We start from the raw sequence: 23,844 nt of genomic DNA, 5'->3' as shown, positions 1-23,844 counted from the left end.
AATTAATTTTAAGACATTTTCGTTACTCAAAAAGAAACCCCATTCCTTGTAGCAATCATACTGTCCCTCCCACCATCCAATGCTTGGCAATCACTAATTTTCTTTTTGTCTTGGTAAATTTACCTATTCTGGAAGGTTCATATAAACGAATTCACACAGGTGGAATAGGTGGTCTCTTGGGACAGATTTGTGTCATTTAGCAAAATAGTTTCATGTTCCACCCGTCGTAGCATGATGCAGTACAAGCTGAATAACAATAACAGTCTCTTGTATGGGTACTTCACACTGTTGGTTATTAGGCAGTTGGACTGCTTGCCCTTTCTAACTTTTATAAAGTACACTTCGGAGAGCATCCATGTGCAAGTCGTCAATGGACCTCGGCTATCTACAGACCCAGGGGTAGGCTTGCTGGGTCACATGACTTCTCTCCGTCGAGCATTTGGAGGAGCAAGCAAGCTGTTGTCCAAGGCAGTTGCCCCGCGTTTTGTTCCCCCAGTGCATGGGGCTGCTGGTTTCTCCACCTCATCACCGGCCTTTGTTCTTCTCTGTCTTTTTAAAGTCTAGCTGTCCTGTGGAACGAGAAATGTTGCAGTCGTTTTGATCTGTAGCACCTAATGACTAAGGAGAATCTTTTTATGGCTCTATTGGCCATGTGTACCTATTCTTATGTCTTCTTTAGAGAAATATCGATTAAAAGATCTACCCGTTTTTCAATGGGGCCAATTGCCTTTTCCTTATTGGGCTGTCAAAGCTCTGTGTCTATTCCTGATAGGAAACCCTCACCAGGTGGACAATTTGCAAACATCCCCGCCCACTCCGCTGCGTGTTGGATGGTTCCACCAGAAGGCAGCCTTCCTTGTTCTTCATCTCCTTTCCTCCTTCCAGGAATGCGGCTGCTGTATGCGCACGATGACTCCGAGAGCCTTGCTGATGACTTCACACTCCGGCTGTCGGATGGGAAGCATACAATTCTTAAAACCATCACCGTGACCGTCACCCCAGTTAATGATCAGAAGCCAACGCTGAGCAAGTGAGCAAGAGCGCCTTGTCGGGTTTCCTATACAATTCTGAGACGCCTGGGCTGTTGGCTACCCAGGTGCCGAGTGTCCCTAGAGAGACGTGGGTCTTCCATAGCTCCTGTCTGCCCCAACTTGTTTCACCCACTCTGAACTTCTAGAACCTTCCATGCAAATGTGACTGAGTCTAGCCTCTCCTTGTTGTGAGGCGCTGTCGAGCAAGCTTCATTGTGACCATCCACGCAGTCGCCCTGCGTTTGAGCCCTGGTTGCAGTCACGCGTCCCTCTAGTCGAGGGCCTTCCTCTTGCCCATGGCGCCTCCACTTGGCCAACCAGGGTGTCCTTCTCCGGGGACTGATCTCTCCTGAAACATGTCCAGAACCTCTTCTGAGCACATCTCAAACTAGCTCAGTGATGATTTGATTGTCTTTTAGAAACTACTTAGTGCAGAATCACTACGCTCACCCTGACGACTTTTAACCTTTATCTGAATTCCAAGGAAAGCCCAAACTGTAGAATTGGGCAGCGTACACCTCATGTTAGACCCTGGCCACACTATGACCTGGAAACCCTGGTGGACAGAGGCACCTTCTCCCTTTGCTTCAGACGGGGGGGGGGGGGGAATCGCCAGATTGGCCTTGCAAACAGCAGTGGCCGTAGAGGACCTACAAACCCCCTAGGCAGCAGCCGGGACTGCGGCAGAAGCAGCCCCCCGCCTGCTGCAGTCCCGAGTGATAGCCTGGAGTCGACTCTGGTTCCTGGAGACCCCAGGCGTGTCAGAGTAGAATTTCGCTCCACAGGGCTTTCAGTGGTTGGATTTTGGAAACAGAGCCCATGCCCTTTCTTCTGGGGTGCCTCTGGATGGTCTCACACCTCCGACTGTTCAGTTAGCGACTGAATTCACTAGCCATTTGTACCCTCCCCGGCCCCAGCTGCGTCCTCTCCCAGCTCATGTTCCGAGATGCCGAGTTCTCCTTTGACAACCGGAATCAGGGTGGCTGGGAGGGAAAGACAGGCTCCACAGGACAGGACACGGGAGAGGGGTCATTCAGAGGGCCAGAGAGAGCCGTCCACAGGGCCAGGCTCCGAGTGGCACGTCATCATGGGGACTGGGACCCCTGTGGATGGGCTCTTCAATCTCTTTAAGTTTCTCCCTGTAAAATTTGAGTAGTCCTACCTATCTCCAGAGAGCTGTTGGTAAAGGAAATATGGGAAACAAAATGCCTCTGTAAAATTAATTATAACCCTGATAGAATGCTGAAAGTTCTATAACGTAGGCACTTCCTGTTATCAGGTGCCATCGAGTCAATGTTTGACTCTTATCAACCACACGGGACAGAGTAGAACTGCCCCCCAAGGGTCCCCGGGCTGTCACCCTTCGAGAGGTGACCTTCTTACCACCGAGTGGCCGGGCTCCAACCACCAAGCCTTTGCTCAGCAGCAGTGTGCTGCCCCGTTGGGCCATCAGGGCACCTTGAATGTAAACAATCGCTGGGTGCTTGTGGGCTGGGGAGTCTCTTCTGACTCAGAGACACCCTGTGGGGCAGAGTAGGACCCCCCTGGAGGGATTTCCAGGCTGTCATCTCTGCAGAAGCAGCTTGCTAGATCTTTCTCTCATCCATCTGCATCGTGAATTCCAACTGGCAACCTTCCGGCCGGCTGCTGGGCACTTAAGCACTGTGCCATTCAGTGAGACGAGCAGAATCCAGCCCCCCCCCCCCCCAGGCCGTTCGCAGCGCCTTGACTCCGGGCCTTGGTGGAGACTTTGGGCATGTAAAGTGCCAGGAGCACATATTTCACATTGTTTCCAGGTGTTGGGATGTTGACCATCATCTCTTAATTATTTGAGGTTAGGGCACTTGATCAACAAAACTGATATCTTCATACCGAAGATGTCATACACGGGCATGTTCATACGCGGGCATGTTCCTTTCTCCAGGCAGGCAGAAATCACGATGGCTATGGGTGAAACGCGCGTTCTCTCTGGCGCTGTTCTTTCGGCCACAGATGAGGACTCACCCAGGGAGGAGATTTGCTATGTATTTGAAAGACTTCCCCAAAATGGGCAACTTCAGCTTAAGGTGAGTGGGTCTTTTTAAAAAAATAATTTATTTGTTTTTTTAAACAAATATCACAGGCATGTATTTTCTCAATATAAAAACATCTGTAACTGAATTTAGTTTCTGCCTAGAAGTAGAAAATCTAGTTGTCCTGATCCAGGGTGAAATAACATCCTTCTAAGTTTTCTTTGTCAACTCTCATCTGGAGGGTTACACCACAGTTCAGAGGGGTGGAAAGTTTAGAGAAGAAAGCACATTGTCTGGTTTGAGGTGAGCACCCAGCATCCTTTGCGAGCCTCTCAGTTATTAAACTTTTCACGGTCTACCAGTTCTCTCTCTTAGCTAATGTCCAAACCGTTCATAGACGCATGGAAATGTCGACTTTATTTTATTTTTTTGCATGGTTCTCATGCCAGAGACAGCCCTCTCTGACCCGTGTTCCTTTAGTGTGGTGGGCAGAAGCATCAGTGCATTGGCATGCCCCCCCCCCCCAATCCTTTAGAATCCAGAAATCATCTGAGTATTTTTTCACCCCTGCCTTCTTAAAGCCTTAGCAATGAGCAGCTTTCTTGTTTCCCTTCCAATTCTCGTCTTCCACCCAGAGTGGGAAGAATCCTTAGTGCCTTTCCAGGGAGACAAGCCACGTCCTGTATTTTGTCTGAGATGAGCCTAACACTCAAAAGGGTGCTGCCTCTATCTTTGCATCTCCCTCCCCCGTGGGGCAGCAGAGACCTCCTGTTACGGTGTGAATGGGTCACGTCCTGGGTCAAAGCACCATGAGGTCCTTCTGACCCACTGTCAGATTTCCACAACTGCCTTATTTGGGTCCAGTGAACTACTTGATCTACAAAAAAAAAACAAAACAACAGAACATTCCTGTGTGCGTTGGAAATGATTTGCTATAGTAGAAAGCAAATTATCTTGGATGCTTTACCCAGGAGTGGAGGTGGAGACCCCTGCGTTCTGTTGCTCGCCCATCTGTCCTCTCCACTTCGGTCTGCAACAGCGACGCTGTGGTCTGATTCAGACTGCGTGCTTGGCGCCCAGGAGTAGCTGAGCCCAAAGTAGAGCTCAGTCACTTAGGAAAGTCACCAGAGTCATCAGTCAGAAGGTTTTTTGAGTGATAGATGGAGACCAGCAACAACCCCCCACCACACACACACCGATCATCCCAATGCGATGATTAGATTGAACAGTTGACTTTTAATCTAAGGTGGACACAGTCCTAGAAACGTGGCAAGGACTCGTTCTGTCTGAAACCGCTTGAGAGTCAGAGATGGTAGGCACCACGGAGAATCCAAGCAAAGAGCAATTACTCATTGGCATTGAGGTAGAGCTGTGCCATTTCATGTCAAAGAGGAATGAAGAAGAGGAAACGCAGTGAGTGCTCACACACGTGAGGGACTTGGGGACTCAAGTGTTTTGGATCTGGGAAGCCCCGATGGGCCCAGGTTCCCAGAATAGACCCATGCGGCTCCCTCCCAGCTCGCTAGGGTTCCCCAACTCTCTCTCAGACCAAAGAGGACACAACTTCAATCCTTTCAATCCCCCCCGACCCCAAGGGCCCTTTTTTTCTTGCTAACTTTGTTTTCCTCCCTTGGAGTGTGGTGTTCTGCCTTCTCTGGGGCCTCCACGTGATTCTGTGAAGTCCAAGTTTGTACCTGGAGGTGCACATGGAATACAATTGCACGCTGTCCAATCCCAAACGTGAAAATGAGCCTGAGTTTAACATTATATTTGCAAATATATCTTAGGATGGGAACAAGCAATGACCTGGACCATTATGATTCCCCTTGTCTACAGATATTAGAGTCAAAAATATTTTAACAGGGGAAGTTGATCCCATTCGTTACATGAAAAACCCACACAGACCAAACGAGCTGTCCGTGAGTTGATTCTGACTCACCGCTCACCGCGGCCCCCTGTGGTAAAGAGTAGAACTCTTCCTTGAGGTGTTCAGGGCTGAGGACTTTCAGAAACAACTTGTCAGGCTGTTATTTCAAGGTGACTTTGGGTGGATCTGAAACCAGTCTTTCAGTTTCCTTGTTGATTGCTAATAGTTTGCATTACCGGGACAACCATGGCCTCAAGGTAATACAGGAGCATGGAAAAGCTCCTTAGCAGGAAATGTGAGTCTGTGCAATAACGTATCCAGAAAAATAGACCACAAATGGTGTACATTTCTGTTTCTATTCTTTTTTAAACAGAGTTATTGACACATAATTCACATACCAGACAATTAAATAGATAGTTTGAGCATTTTTAAAAAGTTATATAATCACCATCACAATTTTAGAACATTTCCTTCATTCATTTTTGTACTCATTATTATTCTTTTCTGAGATTGTAAACCTTTTCCCCCTTTCTTCTTTAATCTTTATTGGCATGTAATTCACATACCATACAATTCAATTGCTTAGTCACATTAAGAAGAGTTGTACAAGCATCACCACAATCAGTATTGGAACATTTTATTTTTCGTCATAGTTAGCCACTCTTTTAAAGAGTTGTATATCCGTCATCACAATCAGTTCTAGTGCTCCCTCCCCCTCCCACATTCATTGCTCCCCAGTTACCCTCTCCCTCCCCAAGCCCCACCTCCTTCTACTGTGCTTCACAAACTGGGAAACCTAACAGAAACAATAAGAAACAAAAAGAAGACATAATAATACTATAAAGATAAAAATAAAGAGCAAGCAAGAAAAGACCACCAAAAAATATTTAAAAAGCCAGAGAAGAAATTTCTGTCATGGAACAAGCGAGAAATATTTCAGCCTGGAGCACATTCTGGTTTTGTTGCGAGGGCTAGAATTAAGTGGGGACCCAGACTCCATCTGCTTGTCCATGGGTTAGGAATAACTGGTGGTCATATTATGACAAAAACAAAAATCAACAAGAAGAATAAGAGAAAACCAAAACAAACAAACAAGCCAAACAGAAATAAAAAGACCCTCCCCCAAAACACACCAAACAAAAAAGGAAAGACGTCCGTCATCTCCCTGGAGTATAAGGCAATTGCATTGGTAACATTAATCATTGATCCAATGGCATAGAATTTAAGGCACTGTTGATATGAGGAGTTCATGTAACTATCATCCAACTGTGAGCTTTGAACCACAAGTTATTGCCTTGTGCTTATTGCTTTCTTAATTTATTGAGCTATGTTTGTATTGAACATGGGGTTGATGCCAGGGGAAAATTTATTGTAACATTTCTTTCAAGGGCAAATCTTTTGACTATCAGATTAATGCCAGTCATATTATTGCAAGAGGAACATTAAGATACTAAATATATCATGGTCTGTGTCCCATTTCATTAGACACCCACTAAGCCATGTGTGGGTCCCAGTCAAGGTCTAGTGCCCACCATTTCCAGTCTTGGGGTGGCTACCTTTTGCTTCCTCCCCTACCAGGGAATTTCAATCCCATGTCCAAGGGTACAGGTAGTTTTGAGGTAGAGTCCAGTTCATTCAGTTGGGCTTCCATGTGGGGTCCTTCTGGTGTGGCCCTTGGAGGATGCCATGTTCCCTGTAAGGTCAGCGTCTGAGGTCATCATCGTGCTTCATTGGAAGGTTTGGTAGAAGCTTGTTCAAAGTGTCTACCCAGGAACAAAGAACTGGTTTTACTCTCCCCTTAGGTTCGCTACAATGATTGGTTAGCTTGCCTTCCTGATGGGAGGTTGCTCCTCCCACTTACCCACCAGCCCCACCAACAGCTATGTCAGTGTCTCCTCTGAAATGTAGGTGCCCCTCCCCGGGGCTCCTCTGATTCTCCAGTGAGGGCCCCGCCTCCTGGGGAGGGCCTGAGGGTTTTTCACAGGATCCTTGCCTCAATGTTGTATTCTGTGCTAGTTTCTTAAACCCGACCTGGTAAGCACAAGAGACTATCCTATAGTACATTTTGCTAATCGCTCACAGTGCACCCGTATCCAGCACAAGAGCCTCTTGCACTTCCTGTGCCAAGTCTTGCATGGAATTGATGACTAGCATATGTAACTTGTTTCTAGAAGAGTCTGTTAAAAACTAAAAGGTGATGTGTTGTGGTCTATGTTTCTATCTGACGGTGTATATTAATGTAAGGTAGTGAGAGGGATTTTGAGTAGGGGTAAGGCTAGAAGTAAATGCATCCAATATATTTTGTTTCAGTCCCTTTAGGTAAGCCAAGCAATAACCCAGTTTTCAGGGGAAATGGCTTGGTTGTATAATGACATCAACCAGAAAAAAAAAAGAACCCCACAAAGACACGTGTTTAATTTTTTAAGAATCTATTCCAGCAGCTCGATTACCCAGCTGTTCTCATTAATTGGAATATTTAATCAGCCATGATTGCTTATGATAAATACCTTGGAAGTAGCAAGACCATTGAATTGCCACATGACTCAATCAAAAAACCTTTCTGGTTGAAGCCAGTTTTCCCCTAAGGTCTGAATTTGCTTTAATATATTGCTTTGAGGAAAATAAAATAAGGTTAAAAGACAAAAAACAGACTCTGGAATTTTTCTAAAATATTATTCAGATTGAGGGTTTGGGGGCGATATGAAAAAATGCCCGCTAAAACACTCTTGGGCAACTGACTAATTCTGGCTTCTTTCAGATAGGGAGGGACTGGGTCCCACTCTCCCCTGGCACGAAGTGCACGCAGGAGGACGTGGATCTGAACCTGCTGAGGTACACACACACCGGGCCAGTAGATTCCCAGAACCAAGACAGCTTCACCTTCTACCTGTGGGATGGTGACAACAGGTCACCAGCATTTGACTGTCACATCGCCATCAAGGACATGGGAAAAGGTAACTTAATCTACCCAGGTGGACTTACATTCTACCCAGGTACCAACCAACATACCTGGGAGTGCACTGGTATGCCATGCAATGAACGTCTTTTCCTGACCTCTGTCTTGAAACCCTGCCCATCACGGTCTCATCAGGGCACCCTCCCCTCCCACCTGGGCCCATTTGGCCTGCGCGCTGTGAAGTTCACAAGAATAGAAAGGCAATCCACTGGTGATTTTTGGTATTCCACCAAGCTCAGGGCTGCCGTAGCTGTTGAAATGTAGTAAAACTCCTGCTTTGTGTGCATGGTAGAGTTACACGGGTCCTTAAGAACAAACAAACAAATAAACCCCACCAAATTGTGTAATACTGCAACATTTCTTTCTGGCTCAATAATGATATATTTTATTTGCTTATTTTCTGCCTGTAAAGTATGTTCCCTGGGACTGATCTTAAGAGAAAAACAAAACAAAAACTCCCTGCTATTGAGTCCATTCTGACATTTTGCGACACCCAAAGGCAGAGGAGACTGGTTCTCTGCGTTTCTGAGCCTGTAGCTCAGCGGGAGCACAATGCACAGCCTCATCTTCCTCCCAGAGAGGGCCGCATGGGTTCAGCCCCGACCCTGGCCGTTTTCAGCCCAGCCTGGCGCGCACTGGCCCACCAGAGCTATTTCAGCCGTAAGAGAAGTTGGGTCTGACTGCACACATGTTTTTACTATGCTCATTGTCAGCCCAAGTCCAAGCACAATGTACCCTAACTACGGGAGCAGGAGAGACTGTCGTCTGGACGGGTGGCGCAGTGCCGTTTCCTGGGCTGGGAGAGGCGCTGCGTCTTCTATAGGAACACGCCAGAGATACTGCGGGTCTGCGATAATGAGAACTTTGCAAGCAAGTGAATTTCAAGAATGTAATGAGAACTTTGCAAGCAAGCGAATTTCAAGAATGTTTTGGTTTCCCAGAGCACGTAAAAGTTAGGTTGGCATTATACTGTAGTCTGTTAAGGAGCTCTGGTGGTGCAGTTGTTATGCACTGGTCTACTAACCACTAGGTCAGCAGTTCAATCCCCCAGTGGCTCTACAGGAGAAAGATGCGACTTTCTACTCCCATAATGAGTAAGCGTCTTGGAAAGCCACAGAGGCAGGTCTACCGTGTCTTATAGAGTTGCTGAGAGTCACAGTCAACCGGAAGGCAGTGTGCTTAGTCTTTTCAGTCAGCATGCAATAGCACTACGGAGAAGCTTGATGTGTTGTGAGAAGTGCCAAAACCGAGGAGGCTTCAAAAAGTTGTTGGGCTATAACAAGAGTTGTAAGAGCCCCCAATAAAATGATCTTTAAAATAAAAAGTTGATGGGGAAATTCCATGGTCTCTTAGTTCCATTTTTCCATGCACTTGTTGAAGCCCCCAGAGAAAGATAGGGCTTTTACTCCGGTAAACAGTTACAGTCTTGGAAACTCACGGGGGCAGTTCTACCTAGTCCTTTAAGGTCACTGTGAGTTGGCATCGACTTGATGTCAATGAGTGAGAGTGTGACAGACAGACTTGCAATGAAAAATGGCGCCCACAGACTTGCCCCATGCAGGCTGCTTCAGAACACTCATTTATAGAAAGTCACCATATCAGCAAAGTTCAGCAAAGGAGAGTGCAGTAACATGAAGTGTGCCTGTAGTCATCTGACGACCCACATGCCTTCCGTGCAGTGATTCCTTCTCCGGAGGTCCTGGGGTCACTCACAGGTAAGGTGGGGAGGACGAGGAGCGGCAGTAAGACCCTCCCTTCTCCATATTTCATTGACGAACTGGTAGTCATGTTAGGGGAAGTGGGCAGGGTGCCCTCTAGCTGTGTGCCCAGCAAGCAAACCACAGGAAGTTGTTGAGCTCCCCCAGTCTCAGCCACAGCGGATGAGTGGTTCTTTGCTGAAAGGATCTGTGGAAATCTATCCTAATTCAGCACATTGACTGATTAACGTGTAGACATTCAAGATCGTTTCTCTTTCTGTGCGTGCATATCTGAGCTTTAGCTCAGTGTCGGGGCCTCGTTGTAGACACAGAGTTATTTTGACACGTACCATGAGTTTTCTCAGGTTGCCCTGCCGCTTTGTAACCCTGCGTGTTTCTGTCTACACAGTACTTCGCAGAATCGTGAAGCTTAATCATTAGCCTAAGATTGAGCATTGGGGTCCTCTCTATTTAGGGGCTCAACAGATAATGGAAGGTGCGCTGGTGGCCCAGTGGGCCCAGCATTGGGCTGCTCACGCATGCATTGCTTCGCAGGAGAACGATGAGGTGGTCCGCTCCTGTACAGGTTTACAGCCGTGGAAACGCCCTGGGCAGTTTGGCTCTGTCCTGCTGGGTGGCTGTGAGTCAGCCTCTGTTCTACAACAGCTGGTTTTTAAAATAACACAAGGTCTTCCAGTTTTGCTGTGTCTTCTGGTTTGCACAGCCGCCAAGACAACCTGGAGCCCTCGGAGAGAAGCATAGAAGCACATCGTCTAGAGTTGACCCTCATCCATCTCCACACTCACACAGGTTGCAGGAAGGCCGAGGCAGCTGCCTCTCTTCACCTCATGCGCATCTTCTGTGCCTGGGGACCCTCTCCTGTTTCCCCAAGGAGCCCGGTGGTGAAGTGTGTTCAGCTTTGGGCTGCTCACCATGAGGCGAGCTGTTAGAAACCACCCACTGCTCTGCAGGCCAACGATGAGGCTTTCGAATGCTGGAAAGCGTTCGTCTTGGAAACCCACAGGGAAGTTCAACCGTGTCCCTTCGGGTCACTATGAGTCAGAGTCCACTCGATAGCAGTGAGTTTGGGGTTTGGTTTCCCCATTTGCCTAGCCTTACCTCCTCGGTGCCTTCATCTGACTTCCCTCGGTGGCACCTGGGGCTCACAGATGGTCTTAAAATTAGGAGGGTTGTGGATTTTCATCATGTTTTGAGATAGAAGGGTGTGATACCAAAAAGACTAATCGAATCATCTGCAGTGAGGGTTCCCAGCCTTGCAGGGTTTCTAGTAGCACCTCTAGCTGCGATTCACCTAGAGTCAGAAGCAACCCCCGTTGTCTCAACCAAACGTGTCTCAAACATTGCCAAATGTCCACTGGTGTGGAGGTGGGGGAGCAGCATCCCCACCCGGGGAGAACCACAGCGTGCCGGGGCCCTTTCTTGACATTTTATTTCCATTTTTTTCCCACATGAGACTCAATATCTTTTCAAAATCGTATGGACTCTTTTCAGTTTTAGATTTGGAAGTGGGCTTTACTTCATGCATTTGCCTTTTGGGGTATTTGCTCGGTCAGTACTGATGGGTATGCTTTTATAGTTGTTAGGCGACATCGAGTGGATGTCACCTTGTACGTAGCGACTGCGTAAGGCGGAGATAAATTGCCTCCAAAGGTTTTCTGGCCTGTAATATTTACGGACGCTGATCTCTAGGCATTTCTCCCTTTGAGCTCGGCCTGGGTTCCGACTGCTGGACGCAGTTAGCAGTCCAGCACTGAAATGTAGTGCTTCCGCCAGGGCGTCCTCTAAAGAGAAAAACAAGACCCGGTGCCTCTTAGAAAATACATGCGTACCACGAGATGTTGCTCTTGTCTAGGGACTTCTATGAACTACCTCTTGGTTCCAGAGAGGACGAGAAACAAGACAATGTTTACGGGCTTGTGCACTTGCATTCAGGGGCTTGAGTGAACATTCTAGCTCTTCCTTTTGTTCACTGTGCAATCACTAGCAAGTCAGCACCTCATCTCCCGGGTCAGGTGATCGCACCTCCTCTCAGAAGACCGGTGTGAAGATGAAGAGCTCTTCCTCCCGTGCCGGCCAGAGAGTAGGCTCTAGATTTTGATCATTAAGATGATCGGAATCTGGGATGAGGGACCTTTTTCCTGTCAAGGGCCTCTTGAATAGTTACACTACCTACAGGCCGGACATCCCCCACCCCTGTGTTAAAGGAACCCTGAGACAAAAAAGAGAAACAGGAAACCAAGCGTCCTGCTGTCAAACTGCTTCAGACTCACAGTGACCTTCTAGGATCGAGTAAGACGGTCCCCAGAGAGTTTCCAAGGGTGTAAATCTTACGGAAGTAGACTGCCAGCCCCTTTCCCCACATGGCGGGTTTGAACCACCAACTTTTTGGTTGGCACCCAAGCGCTTTAATCTCTGTGCCCCCGGGGTATCTCTGAATGAACCTTGGGGGCCAAAGATAGATTACGATCCTTGGTCTCTGAAGTATTGCATCCTTGGCTTATGCACCGCCCACTTCTATTTCTCTCCTTCACCTGTTCCTTTCCTGTCTCTATATAAGATGACACTTTCAACCAGACTGCGCAATTCAAGGAGTAGGGTAGTAAAGGCAACAGACACCTACCCGTGTGCTCTGCCCGTCTCTAGAGAGAACAAGCCCGAATCTTGCGCTGATGCGTTCTTTACTTTGAGTTTGTTTTTGTGGGACTCGCTAATGCAACTCATCTATTGGCCACAGGTGTGCTCTCTCCTGTGAAAGGTTTTAAGTCTTTTACCCAGGATGCTGTCATTAATGGCAGAGAGAGCAACCTCCGCATGGCCTGTTGGCTTTGCTTTTTGCTGTCTGACCTTTATTCTCACCTCTCCCTTTGGCTTTCTATTCTTTTACGTGGCTCATGACCAACTGCCTCTTCTGCCGTGCAGGTGATATTGTCATCTTTACAAAGCCCCTGGTGGTGGCTGCAGGTGACAGGGGTCTCTTGACAACCACCACTCTCCTGGCCGTGGATGGCACAGACAAGCCCGAGGAACTGCTGTATGTCATCACGTCTCCCCCGCAGCAAGGCCAGCTTGAGTACGTCCACTATCCTGGAGTTCCCATTACAAGCTTCAGCCAAATGGACATAGCAGGGCAGACCGTCTGTTACGTACATCAGAGCAAAGTGGCCGCCTCCAGCGACATGTTCGGGTGAGTGCCATGGAAATTTTCGGTATCCTTGTCTTGATAAATATGTAGAAAGACAGAACGGGCAGGTGGGAGTTGGGTGGGGTGGTATCCTTTACTAGCTGTGATATGAACTATGTTCTGCCACCTACAAGCTCGAAGGATTAAGGTGTCCCTGGCCCAAGCCATGCTATGTTCCATTGCCTCGTGCACATGTGGGAAGGCGGACGTTGAACGGAGAAGCCAGAAGAAGAATCGGAGCATTTGAATTGTGGTGCCGGGGAAGACAAGTGAAAGTACCATGGACTGCTCGAAGGACAAACAGATCTGTCTTGGAAGAAGCATGGCCAGAGGGCTCCTTAGAGACAAGGATGGCGCGACTTTGTCTCACAGACTTCAACAGTGTAGTCAGGGGAGGCCAGTCCTGGGAAAAGGCTGTCATGCTTGGTAAAGTAGAGGGGCAGGGAAATAGAGAAAAGTCCTCGAGGAGATGGACTGGCACAGCGGCTGCAACAATGTGCTCAGGCAAAGGAACACTTGCGAGGATTGTGCATAGGGTCACTGTCGCTCAGACCCTGCTCGATGGCACCTCACAACAACAACCGCCTCATAGTGAGGCAAACACCTGGGCCTCTTTCTAATGAAGGAAGCCACTCTCCTTGTTAGGTGCCATCGAATCCAGTCTGACTCGCCGTGGCCCTGTGCGCAGCAGAACAGAATGTTGCCTGGTCCTGCAGCATCCTCTCAAGGGTGGGGGCGATTCAACCCGTTGTTGCAGCCACTGGTCAACCCGGTTTGCTGAGAGCCTCCCTCTGTGGCCCTGCCCCTCGACTTCACCAAGTATGGCGGCCTCCAGGAAGACATAAGCACACCGTTTTCAACACTGTCGGCTGTTTTGAAGAAGAAGAGCCGAGGTGCCCCGGTAAGGAGAGACATGAAAAGGCCATGGTTTCCACTCTTTCTCTCAGTGTGATTTTCCAGCAGACGGAAAGGCATTGAGGAGGAGCATTTGGTAGACGCTGCCATTGCCTTTTGACACAATGCGTCCTGGTAACTGTGTCATAAATCATGCTGTCATACAGTGACCTTATTGCCCCATGGAAACAATGGGATAATTGGGGGCTGTGCACCTGCTCAAGGATTCCTTATCAGATAAATCGGTAGAGTGAATAACAATATGGTGGAAAGCAGAGATACTACATTGATGAACGTCTGTGTTCCTTTGACTTCTTCCCATCAGTTTCAAGTCACGTGACGTGGGAGGAACTTGAGAGGATCCATCAGATTACCGTTCGCAATGCTGGTTGACCCTGAGGCCCTTTACAGAAATACAGATCCCCTCATCCTTCTCTGTACAATCCTGGGATGGGAACCAGGGAACCGGATTAGTGTTTGGGGGGGGGGGAGCCCCAGGAGCACTGGCTCTTCTGCTTTAGATGAGAGGTTCTGCCTAGATGAGGGCTCCCCACTATGGTGTTCACTATGTCTTGATGCCCCCCTCAAAAGGCGGCTGTGAAATAACCCACATGGAGTCTCTATGCCTGTGTTCGTCAAGCAGGCCCCATAAAGCTTTAAGTACAGTTAACACCCATATTCAAATCTCATCCTCTACCACATATACCTGGTTCCTCTCTGAATTCACTGTGCCCGCCATAACCACTGTGTAAATGTAACTAAAGATAATGTGGCTTTCCTTTTTAGCATTTGGCATGATTTATGAAAGATAATTGAAATAGCCCAACTGCTAAAATGTCCCCGGAAGTTTGAAATCACACCCTCCTTATCCTGTTGATGGATGTCTCCTTAACCAACAGACGATCATTCCGTGATCACGTGCTTGGTCAGATGCAGCGCCTGGCTGTTGCTCGGCGTTATCTGAACCTTAGTTGTTGGTCTTGCTAGCTGTAGTCAGGTCTTCTCGCCACCCCTGGTGACCCAGGCACAGCAGATGGAAGGAAACACTGCCTCATGGCTGGTTGTGGCTTGAAGGCTGCGTTTTATAGTGTTTCGTTCGCTGATCTGCAGAAGCAGAGGGTTGACCTTCCTTTCTTAGTCTGTCTTAGTCTGGAAGCTCCCCTGAAACTTGTTCAGAACCATATTCACGCACAAGCCTCCATTGACAGGCGACTGTGCATATGGATAATTTAATAGTCATTTGAATAATCAATATAATAATCACCAATGTAGAGACGAAATGTTGCTAAGGCGTGACCTCAGCTCGGAGGGTGGGGAATTCTATCCATGCCTCACATGTCCTTGTTTTAGCACCTACTTCACAGGGTGATTGTGAGGTTGACATGAGCTTATGCCTACCAAGCACTTAAAACAGGACCTGGCATATGTAGTCGTTGTGATGTGGTGTTGAAGAGCCCTAGTGGTGTAGTGATTATGCATTGTGCTACAATCCTCATGGGCGATAGTTCAAAACCACCAGCAGCTTCATGGAAGAAAGCCTGGGCTTTTTTTTTTTTTTGGCCAGTCTTCATTGTTCCTTTCTTTCTTTCTTTCTTTTTAAAATCATTTTATTGGGGGCTCATACAATTCTTATCACAATCCATACATACATCCATTGTGTCAAGCACATTTGTATATTTGTTGCCATCATCATTCTCAAAATATTTGCTTTCTACTTGAGCCCTTAATATCGGCTCCTCATTTCCCCCTCCCTCCCCTCTCTCCCTTCCCTCATGAACCCTTGATAATTTATAAATCATTATAAATTATAAATAAGGATTATAAATCATTATATAAGTGATTATAAACCATTATTATTTTGTTATATTTTACACTGTCTGATGTCTCCCTTCACCCACTTTTGTGTTGTCCATCCCCCAGGGAGGAGGTTATATGTAGATCCTTGTAATCTGTTCCCCCGAAAGCCTGGGCCTTTGTGTTAGTCTGTAGACTAGAGAAACAAATCCATGGACACTCATGTGGGTATAAGAAAGAGATTTATATACAAGAGCAATTGAACATTGAGAAAACGTCCCAGCCCAGTCCAGATCAAGTCCATAAATCTGATATTAGCCCATATGTCCAATATCAATCTATGAAGCCCTCTTCAGACTCACAAAACACATGCAATGATGTCAAATATAGATCACAGGCCAGTGGGTAGAAAGTCTTTGGATCCCGTGGCATTGGAAACATTTCAGTGCTGTCAGGGGTCTCTGCATGGCTTCTCCAGCACCCAGGGCTGCATCAGGGTGGGTCCATGTGTCTTGTCAGCTGCTATATCTCCTACGGTGGGAGCAGAGAGTCTCCTACCTCCAAGGAGGAAATACCAGATTTCCCAGAATCCTTAGGGGAAGGCTATACCCACACAGAAACCTCATTGGCTACGACCTGATTGACAGGCTAGACGCCACCTCTACACGCTTAATCCTTCAGTTGACAATTCTATAACTACGGCAGCTTTCTACTCCCATGAGCAGTTCCCTGTGGGGAAACCCAGAGGGGCCACTCTGAGTCAACTCGTGGGTTTGGTCTGGGGTCTGGTCTTTCTGAAGCATGAAATAGGTATTAGCTACTGTTATTGTTATCATGGTTCTCTTGTTATGTCTCAGCATCATTATTGTGTTATTTGCTGCTCTTCCCCAGCCAGTGCCCCCGGGGGAGGGGGCGTCAGCGGCAGACGTGAATGGCAGCACAGGGGAAATCGGTGGCTGAGCCATGGAAGCCCCTGAGGGATGTGTGAAAATGTCAGGGAGCGGAGGCGAGGTTGCTGGCAGACTGGGGAGAGCTGAGAGTGAAGACCAGAACCTCCAATGGGAGTGAGGTTGGTGTGGGCAAAACTCTCCTAATTTGTATCCGTATAAAATTAGGCGCCCTCGTATTTCAGGAATCGGTGCGGAGGTCCGCTATCCCACCTACTAACGAGCTTCCTGAGAACTACCTCCGAACCCCAAACACATGGCTCTGTCAGTTCCACTGCAGGGAGTCCCGTAGGACAGAGGCGGACTGGCCCTTTGGGCTTCTGAGGGTGTACATCTTTATGGGAGCAGACAGCCTCATCTTTCTCCCTCACAGTAGCTATGGGTTCCAACGAGTCCTATGATTTCGTGGGTTCATACCGGTTCACCAGAAGCAATACCTAATTTTGGGGTGAGTTTGTTGGAATGGCACTTGCAATTAGGGTTCTCTCTAAAGTGGGTAGCTGAGCAGCCTCCCAATGTGGAAATCACAAATTTATACTCCTCCCTCTTTTTCAATGTTCGCCTGCACAACAACATACTCCAAGCACCCGTAGGAAGGTTTATTCCGTCCATAGGTATAAGAAATTAGACAGAACCACGATTGTAACATGTATTTAATCATTTTACAAGACTCGTTACTCTTTTGATGAAATACTACATTTTTATTCCCTCGCGTTTCTGACTTCAGTAAACAAACGTAGAACGTAATGAGAAAAAGTGTCATGCCACCAGAGTGTGACACATTGTCATTCGTCTCAGCTTTGTGTTACGTACCCCAAATTCCCACGAGCTATGATGAGTGAATCATGCAATCCTGGGAGTGTTCAAAGAGACCCCACATTGTGAGAACCCTTGCTCTTAGCTCACCAGAGGTGGAAAGGGGTTTTCCAAACATAATATGCTCAGAGAAGAGACGCCACCTTATAGTTTCCAATATATCAAACACAGTGATTATCGTCTGATTGCCCTACCTCTAAAGGAATTATCATCGAGGAAAGATGGTCAAGGATAAATCCCACCGTTGGCGATCCTCGGGTCAGAGCCAAGAATATTGCAAGTGAGGATGCCAGTCAAGGAGCAATATGGAAATCCATTGTCATCGTCTTATTGGTTTGGGGTCAGATATTATTTACATTCTTATACTCTAGTTTTGTGTAACTATTTTATCGTTCTTATTTAAGTATTAAACTGTAGGAAATGATAAACTACCTTTTGGTATATCCATTTTTAATACTTAAAACGGTCATCAGGGCAGCGAACCAGTTGTTAAATTATTGGAATCTCACCACTGGTTCAAACCTCTGCCTTTACAATTAGCAGCCCAGCGATTATACCCTAGATTTCTTCTGAGTACTCGCCGGAACCTTAAAAAACACACGTTCAAAAATAGGCTGATTCCAGGAACCCAAGCAGAAGGCGAATTTTGAGAATGATGAGGGCAAAGAATGTATAAGGGTTCTTTACTCAATTGATGTATGTATGGATTGTGATAAGAGTTATATGAGCCCCAGTAAAAAGAGTTTTTTAAAAAGCACACTTTCATGGTCCTCACTCCTCAGAGGCTACTTTGGTTACGTCTAAGGTGGGCCCAAGAATCTGTATTTTTTAAAAGCTCTGTGAGCGATTTTTAATGCAGTCAAGACTAGCACCCGTTCTTCCCGGAATATGTCCCGAGAAGCCCGAAGGATTTTTGGAAGCCCCGACAAAACCTCCGGGAACATCGAGTGAAGGGGCTACACATAGAAGGGGCTTTACACTGAGAACTCTGTTGTTGGTTTTATTTCTTTTCATGTTTCCTTTTCACGCACTGGACTACATTATTTTCTAAAGCAACCGATTCTTACCTCCAGTGATAACAAAGGTTCACGATGATCTGGGCCAGTGTAGGAATAAGACAAGGAAATAGCATCGCAGTGGGTAAATCTGCTGCACAAGACCTCTTTACAGCGTTGAACAGCAAGGACGTTACTTTGAGCACTAAGGTGCGCCTGACCCCAGCCATGGTATTTTCAGTGGCCTCCTGTGCACGTGGAGCTTGGACATTGAATAAGGAAGCTCGAAGAGGACGCGATGCCTTTGAATTGTGGTGCTGGAGAAGAATGTTGACAGTGCCATGGGCTGTCTTGGGAGCAGTACAGCCAGGTTGCTCCTTAGAGGCAAGGGTGGCATGACTCTGTCTCACATGCTTTGTGCATGTCGTCAGAGGAGACCAGTCCCTGGAGAAGGACATCGTGCTTGGTAAAGTGGAGGGGCAGAATAAAAAGAAGAAGACCGTGATGAGATGGGTTGACACCGTGACTGTAATGAAGCTCAACTGTAACGATGATGAGTTTGACACAGGACCAGGCAGTGTTTTCTTCTGTTGTACTTTGAGTCACTGTGATTGGAAGCCACCTGGATGGCACCTACCACCATCACCAATGAGAGTGCAGCCCTGGTCCCTTGTAGTTCTCTTAATTCTACAACTTGTCTAGAAGGAGGCCTCAGGCGGATGCGAGCATGCGTTCAGCGATCAAAATCCCGCTCCCCTCCATTCCAGCTCAGGAGACCTCACGGTTACCAGAGTGTATCAATGGCTGCATAGGGTTTTGTTTTTACAGCTACTATTTTAAAAAGTAACCTGTTTTATTGTTTGTTACTGTTGAGTATATGCACCAATGGGCCTAACAATTATGTGAAGGGAGCGGGACGGGCCTTTTTTCCTTTTGCTGTGCGTCGGGTGGCGATGGGTCAGGACCGAGTGGAGGGTCCCTAAAAAAACAGCGGGTCTGTGAGACAAAGACTTGGCCACCTGCTTCTGTCAAAGTTACAGCCCAGAAAATCCCCTGGGTGGTTCAACTCTGTCACCTAGACTTGTCACGAGGGGGTCTTAGCTGATGGCAGCCACAACCACAATACAAGCAACATTCACGAAGGTGGCCTGTGGATGGCTGAAGATGGGGCAATAGGTCTAAAGAGAGAAAGTCAAAACCAACAACCCACCAAACAACAAAGGTTGGAGGAGACGATCTGTCGCAATCCCTCCATTTAGCCCTCGGGCAGCTGGCATTTCTTGACTACCAGCAGTGCGTGAGACAGCGTACCTGATGCTCTTTTGTACATTATTTCCCTTGTTTTAGGGAAAAGTGGTCGCTCCCCCTTGGTGTCTAAGAAACCAAGATCTGAGAGAGAAATGTCTTCCATTCTCATTTCTGCTCAAGAAGGGGTTTTTTTGTTTTTGTTTTGTTTTGCTTTGTTTTGCCTCAGGGTACCAAAGATTTGTGGGGAACAGGAGGTTTGTGGGAAATAACCTGCTCAAAGTGCCATCCGGCTGTTTGGCCAGCAGCTTTACATATTTATAAGGGGAGAGTGGAGCATCTGCCCGAGTCGCCGGCTTTAATCTTGTCATTTCACTAACCCAATCAGGGACGGCCGCCGTGTTTGTCAAGTGGCGCTAAACCAAAGCTGAAAGCCTTTTTTAATGAAAGTGTGATCATGGTGCTTTTTAAAAATTAAATATATGCAACCAATCTAATCACCTAAATTTATGTCGCGTGCTGTTCAACCTGGCAAGGAATTTGGCTGGGTAGAGGAGATAAATTCTGTGGCAGAGGTAACCCGCACCCCCTTTTTACCTCCCCTCCTTCTTCTTCTTTTTAATGTATGCCATGGCAGCCCTAATTAAACGGGGGAGTTTCATGGTCAGATTTTACCTTCTGCAAAAATATTTTTTGAATCATAAATTTCTCCTGTATTGTTTGGTGCCGCTGGCCTGGAAGAAAGATTTGGCAGTGGGTTCGTGGACAGATGACACCGAGCGATTACCAAGCTGACTTCGGCTGCTGGCAGCCAGGTACTAAAAGAACATGCTAATGGCCTCCATTTTGACATGCTGGCTGGACTTTTTCTTTCTTTCTGAGAAGCTGGCGCTATTTATGATTCCATTTTTATCTCTTAAATGCCGTGACAGATGGCAAATTCTTCAGCCAACTCCTCTGCCAGGAGAAGCTGAGAGCTTGGAAGCACCCTGGTAATGGTGAAATCAGACCATGCGAGCACCCCCAGACGAACCACGGGGTCAGTCCCCTTTCCAGAGGGGAGCCAACACCTTGGCCCGCTCTCTTCTCTGGGGGTGGGAGCGGGGTGGGGGTCCTAGAGCAAATGGCCCCAGGGCGGGAGCGGCTTGATTCTCCCTCCACACCCCCACAGCATCTTCTTGGGATGGAGTCCCTTCTAGCAAGGACCACCTTGGGGTAAGACTGGGGAGTGTATAGGGAGGTTTTATAGGTTAATGATTTTGTTTTTGTTTGGGGTGCTGGGGGATCCTTTGGAACATGATCTGGTCAACTTTGGCAGCAAGGAGCGGCCCTTGCTTTCTCGCCTTGCTTCACTGGTCCTGCCAGGCTCACGGTACCGCGGAACCTGGGCAGGAGCCGGCAGCCTGCCTTTCTCTGCTCACCTCCCTTGGCTTTCCTCCTGGAAGCGGAAGGATGCCTTTGATCCTGGCATGCCTGGGAATTGCACCTCATCACTGCTGCCTTAGGACCTTTAGGTCAGCGCAGACAGCTGGGACCCTGGCCTTCCGCCAGCCTATTTCGGACTCTTGCCTGGTCCCTGGCCCGCCTGTCCTCATTCCGACCTGTGATGGCAGGCTGCCGGTTTCAGCGTGGTCAGCACCACATCATGTGGGCAGGCAGGGCGGGGGTGGAGACGGATGGCTTGAGTCACCCGACAATTCCGTGGCCTCGCAGAGGTCATGCAGATGGCCTGAGCCCCAGCTTGGCGGACCCCAGCAGCTGTCAACGTGGCTTCCTCCGACGGCGCCCCTGGCGCGGCATCTCACGGTTAACCTGGTTGTGCCTGGTCCTTGGCGCTTCCCTTTCCACTCCTTCCTTCCCAGCTCATGGTTGGCGTACTTTCAACGGGGATGCACAGCCTCCAACCCTACAATGAATAGTAAGGCTGAAGGTGCAGGTATTGCGGCTGAAAGGTGTACTGGACCCTAAGTGGCTGCTTTAAAATTCGCCGGGAGTGCGCTTCTCCGTACAGGGGTCTGGCAGGGATGCGGCCGCTCTGTGAAGGGTGGCAGCATGGGATGTGCTCCTGGAGGCCAACAGTGGAAAAGGGAGAAGTTCGAGGCAACACACAAAGCAAAGCAAGGCAGAAGAAAACACTTGGGACCACGGAGTCCATTTTGGACCCAAAAACCGAACCGGTTTCTGTGCAGTCGTTGCGACTCACAGCGACACGGTAGGGCAGTACAGACCTGCCCCGCCATCAAGGCTGCCATCTGTGTGGAAGTAGTCTGCCACATCTTCTCCCAACAGAGGAGCTGTAACCTTTGGGTGTGCAGCCGAGCACTAGATCGGTGCTCCCTCAGGCTCCTGGGTGCCCCTTACAGGATAGACTAGACGTGCCCAGGGCTCCCCTGCGCTGTGCTATTTGTGGAAGGAGCGCTTGGGGTGCAGCAGTTAAGGTGCTTGGCTGCTACCCGAAGGTCATGGTTTGGTAAGAGATTTACAGTCTTGGAAACCCCGTGGGGCAGTTCTGTGCTGCCCTGGAGGGCTGCTAGGAGTCAGAATGAACGTACTGGCAAAGGGTTTCGTTTGTTTGAACGTGTGGGGAAGAAGACTGCCTTGTCTTTCTGTGGTAGAGTGGCTGATGCATTCAAACTGCTACTCTTTTGGTTAGCGACCTAGGTGACCAGAGCTGCAGAGAGCAGCTAGCCGCCCTCTGCTTTTATCTGTAGTCCGATGACAGGCTCTAGAGAGGAAACACGCAAAAGTAACAGGGAAACGACGAAACCAGGACAGGATCGGTTCTGCCTGAGGGCTAGAACTCACGTCCCATGCGTATAAAATGCATCTCGATGGGCGACGACATTAAGTAGAACGTTGAAGAAGATACAGATGTCGTGTTTCTAAATTCGCTGGTCACTATTTTCTTCCCTTTTTATAAGTAGCTAATTTCGCAAACACTCCTGTCCATGTGGTTGTCGTGATAATAAATCGATTTAGAATTTAGCTTTACAAAAGGAAAATGATTTTGATCCAGCTGAAATTCTGAAGGTAATTCAATATCCTTACCCACACTGTAAAATTAATGCTCCAGGGTAAGGCAGGTTTCGTTCCTCACAAGTCTGGGTGTGTGGAATGTTGTGTTTGACTTAGTAACTGTAACCTTTGTGACATAGACACCTGCTCCATGGGCCCTATGCATGCATTTGCCTCATAGGTGGTCTGACCGACTCGATCAATTAAAGATTCAGTAATCGGGTCCTGCTCCTCAAAGCAAAGTCAGCCTGCAGATGAACTTACCCCTTTACTCAAGTCTGACAACTTTTCTCCCAAAGCCTCTGCCTCTGGCAAGCTGGTCCACTTGGGCCCACAGGACCTGGCTTCCGGTTCCTTCATCCTCAAAAACCCAGCGTTAGCTCTCAGACCCTGAAGGACAGGGTACAATTGGCCAAGAATAAAGAACTTGCTAGCCAAAGAGGTCAGGTTCAAAAACAAATAGAAACCCATCCCTACTCTAATTCATAAGAGGAACCTCTAAAGGGAAGGCTTATGTGTTAGAATGCTCTTTCCACCAAAACATGTGTCATGCTACAGTATGTTACTAAAAGCATCATTGTTTTGTTTTGTACCAGTAGAATATATGAGGAGCCCTAGTGGCATAGTGGTTACGAGTTGGGCTTTGACCTGAAAGGTCTGTAGTTCAAAACCATCAGGCGCTCTTTGGGAGAAAGATGGGCTTACTACTCTGGTATAGTTACAGTCTCGGAACCCCCCAGGGGCAGTTCTACCCTGTCTTATAGGGCCACTCTGAATTGGCATCAACTTGGTGGAAGTGAGTTTTTTTTTTACGTGTGTTTTCTTAGAATATAAGAAAAGGCTTCAAAAAGTTCATGAAAATAGTGGAATTAAAAGTTAATGGAATTTTCCCACAAACTTCTTGAAGCCCCCACATGAGAATATATTCTGCCTGTTCTTAGCAACTACGACACTTGGATCCATAAAAGTAGTCTATGATTATCTCTAAATATACCTCTTTGCTCTTTGGTAAATTTGTTGTTCTCAGTTAAGAGCAGCTGTTTTCTAATTTTCTGGAGTTTTAATAGTATATCCTGCTTGCTTAATTTCATAATACTTTCAATGATCATAAATATAAAAATTAGATATTGAGACACTCTAGAGATCACTTAAGCTAGCTTAGCTTTATTTTGAATGGCAGTGGTGAGTGAAATGTGATTTAGTGATCAATAAAATCAGAAACATCATGTGGTATCACAAACCCAGGATTGTGAGAGAGAGTTTGCTTATGGCAAATTGATATCTTTTTCTCTCCCTTGGTATCCATATCTTCTTTCTTTGGTGGATTGCTAAACCATTGTTTATGACGCCCTCTGCCAATGCAGAGCGTGTGG

General features: G+C 47.5%; 1 protein-coding gene across 1 annotated transcript in view; it reads left to right on the top strand.

The window, feature by feature from the left end:
- Positions 1-23,844, top strand: part of FREM1 (FRAS1 related extracellular matrix 1) — a 149,274-nt gene that overhangs the window by 73,455 nt on the left and 51,975 nt on the right. The window contains exons 20-23 of the mRNA XM_075558865.1: positions 886-1,030; positions 2,956-3,097; positions 7,669-7,864; positions 12,504-12,768. Coding sequence (XP_075414980.1) covers positions 886-1,030; positions 2,956-3,097; positions 7,669-7,864; positions 12,504-12,768 — 748 coding nt within the window. The remainder of the gene's footprint in view (positions 1-885; positions 1,031-2,955; positions 3,098-7,668; positions 7,865-12,503; positions 12,769-23,844) is intronic.

The sequence above is a fragment of the Tenrec ecaudatus genome, chromosome 10 (assembly GCF_050624435.1).
Source record: "Tenrec ecaudatus isolate mTenEca1 chromosome 10, mTenEca1.hap1, whole genome shotgun sequence".
Taxonomy (NCBI): domain Eukaryota; kingdom Metazoa; phylum Chordata; class Mammalia; order Afrosoricida; family Tenrecidae; genus Tenrec; species Tenrec ecaudatus.
This window is presented reverse-complemented; position numbering and strand designations above follow the sequence as displayed.